Genomic DNA, 3,012 nt, shown 5'->3' on the forward strand with positions numbered 1-3,012 from the left:
CATGATGCCCATCTGCCTTAACCCATTCTGACCCGAGATCAGATTCATACGAGGTTTCCGCCGGACACACACTGGTCTGATTAACCCATTCTGACCTGAGATCAGATTCTAAAAATGTCAGTCGTTCTTCGATTTTTTCAAAAATAGCAGACCTACAAGCTCGTATCGCGCCACTCGGTGGCGCGCTATGAGCTTGTAGATCTGCTATTTTTCAATAGCTAAAGCATAACATGATGCTGACACCAAAATGGGTGCCCGTTCAGAATGGGTTAAGGCTCATCTGTTTTACTTCCGAGATGCTCTTCTGATTGCCTCGGTTATTTGAGTTGTTATCATTGCTTTTCTATGAGCTCAAACCAGTCTGGCAATTCTCCTCTGACCTCTGGCTGCTGGCATCAACAGGGTATGCGCGTGACATCATCATACCCGGAAGTTATGCACCAACAACAACAACCATGTCATGTTCTTCTTGTACATGCCTAAATCCATTTAGCACGTGCACACACACTCACAGTCACACAACTTTGTGCATAGCAGGCCAAACACTGTTTTGGCTGGTGTATTCTAGTGAGTGTTATTTGCAGGGTGTGAAATCTCTAAAGCAGAGATTCTGAGTGTGGTATACCTGTCCTGGTGGTAACAATAATTCAGAATTGCTCAACAGGTTTTTGAGACAGTACTTAGTGTTTAAATGATGCACCTTTAGTGCCAGCCAATGTTGTCTTTGGAACATTCAGTGCATTATACTGGTTTGTAAAACCAACTAAATCCGTGTTGAATGAAATGAGCTGTTCTTTGCTCAGGCTCGTATTATCTTCTCTCGATCTGCATCTCACAAAATTCGTAGTATATATTAAAGAAAAAAACAGTTTTTAATATAAATGATATTACTTTATTGTGGCTAACGGATTAGTTTAGCAGTGGTGGAAGAAGAAGTACTCAGATTTTTGTTTTTAATAGTAGCAATATCACAATATAGAAAGAAATGCTACTACATAAGTAAAAGTCTGTCATTCAAAAGGTTTTTCATTTTTGGCATCAAAATATACATATACAGTACAACATTTAACCATCATATCTTTAGGTAGTAATGTAATAACGTTTTCAACACTTTAATATTTCAACTGGTAAAAGTGGTGCTTATCCTATAATAATGCATCATCATTTAACAGTTAATGTATGTTTTGTGTCAATAAACTAAATCTGCAAAGTAAAGACCTTCAAAAAATTACTTAAGTACAGCACTCGAATACATGACTTTAGTTACTTCCCACTACTGGTTTACAGTATACTCTATGTCTTTCAGCAGTGTTTAAAGTGCATGCATTATAAGTGCAGTATGTCTCGTTAGTTACGGTTAGTATCTGCAGAGATCCGATTATTTGCATTGCAATGAATTTGAATGTCAGGTGCATAACAATCACTGTCACTTTGCATTCAATTGGACTTACACTCTGCTGAATTTCCTCTATACACCCAGACAGGCAGCTTTATCAGGTGAACTGTATTGTATGTTTCCATCACTCCCAGGCCATCAGAAGTTTGTTGAACGGTACAAAGACACCACACCCAGGCTTGCTGTATTGGACAGACGAATGAATTGGAAACATGGCCAGAGTTAGCCACACGGCTTAAGAGAAGATGCACACAGTAAATGCACAGTCGTAGTTTATGCAATTACTGTTTCTCATCACATGGGTTTAGAGATTAAAAAGTTATGTTTAATTAGGCTCTAAACAAACAAAAAATTAAAAGTCCATAGACTTGGCTGCCACATAACATAATTTCGGAATGCCATGCATTGAAGACTGAAAAAGATTTAGTAGGAGAAAACCTCCTATTAACTAGTTAACCTATGTTTCATTTGTTGACACCTCTGGCAAATACGCCCAACCCTAACATATCAGTCAGTCATTATCATTATAGCTTCCCAGCTGCACCCCGGGCTGCAAGATTTGCATATTCAGCTCAACCACGGCACTGTCGAAGAATGCCTAGAGTTCAGAATCATTGGCATTTGAATGTCTGTTAAAAGCCTCTGGCTATTGGGTTAGATCTCCACAGAGGAACAGAACATTATATTGCACTTCCTTGAACCTTTCCCTTAACTGTTGGCAGCCAGCTTGTCAATGCAGGGATACTGCCATCTGAACTGAACACAATGGAATTCACAAACTGAAAACGTACAGTTGTAAATTCTCATCATTAGCTGGAAATTGGACAGGGAGGCCAAGACGTTAATAGTTAATAGTTAATAGTTTTATTTTTATTTATTTTTTATTCATAATAAATAAACCCGTTTTACAGCGTGACACCTAACAGTCTTGTGCACAATGCCAGTAGGCTAAGGAAGCCAATCCATATATTGTGAATGTTGCTTGTGTGTGAATATGTTTCACATTTTGTGAATTAATTCTCATATTGATTAAGACTGAGGTCATCATAGGACATCCGACATCATTAATAAGACACCAGAGAGCCACAGCGGGAAGCTAGCTATTATTAAAACCCGTCTTGAATCTTGTTACATAAGTATTCTTTTTTTTTTCCTATCGAGGAAGTATTTTAATATCATGCTCACGGAAATATTTGAGAACGCTGCAACTAAATGAAGCTTGTTGTCAATAGATTCTTAAGAAATGAAGTAGGCCTATATAGCATTCTCTGTGTTGAACACCTCAAAACCCCAAAGATATCCTCATGTGGTGCTTGACACTTGTGTTCACAAAGTCAGACAATAAGAACAGTTACCATTCAAAGTATCCATGTCCCTGGTGACTTATGTCCTCCAGGCCAGTATCAGCTGTCTCTAGCTCCACGCCCAGTTGGAGCTCTGGCTCCCCCTGTAGGTGGCCAAGGAAACGGATGGTTCCTGTGCAGCATGATTCTGACCTGGTGGCCCAGCTGCAGGTCCATGAGGGAGTGGGGAACACAGACGCGGTGTGGCCTCGCAGTGTCCCTCCATGAACTGGAGGGGACAGTTCAAATGAGCTATTTCAATTTATGGCTGAT

The 3,012-nt window shown here is 39.7% G+C and overlaps 1 protein-coding gene across 1 annotated transcript in view; it reads right to left on the reverse strand.

Moving 5' to 3' along the window:
• Positions 1–1,192: 1,192 nt before the first annotated feature.
• Positions 1,193–3,012, reverse strand: part of LOC310856192 (uncharacterized protein) — a 3,555-nt gene continuing 1,735 nt past the window's right edge. The window contains exons 6-7 of the mRNA XM_083761453.1: positions 2,752–2,968; positions 1,193–1,578 (exon numbers count right to left, since the gene is read on the reverse strand). Coding sequence (XP_083617579.1) covers positions 2,810–2,968 — 159 coding nt within the window. The 3' untranslated portion in view covers positions 1,193–1,578; positions 2,752–2,809. The remainder of the gene's footprint in view (positions 1,579–2,751; positions 2,969–3,012) is intronic.

The sequence above is a fragment of the Protomyctophum parallelum genome, assembly GCF_964188405.1.
Source record: "Protomyctophum parallelum genome assembly, chromosome: 3".
Taxonomy (NCBI): domain Eukaryota; kingdom Metazoa; phylum Chordata; class Actinopteri; order Myctophiformes; family Myctophidae; genus Protomyctophum; species Protomyctophum parallelum.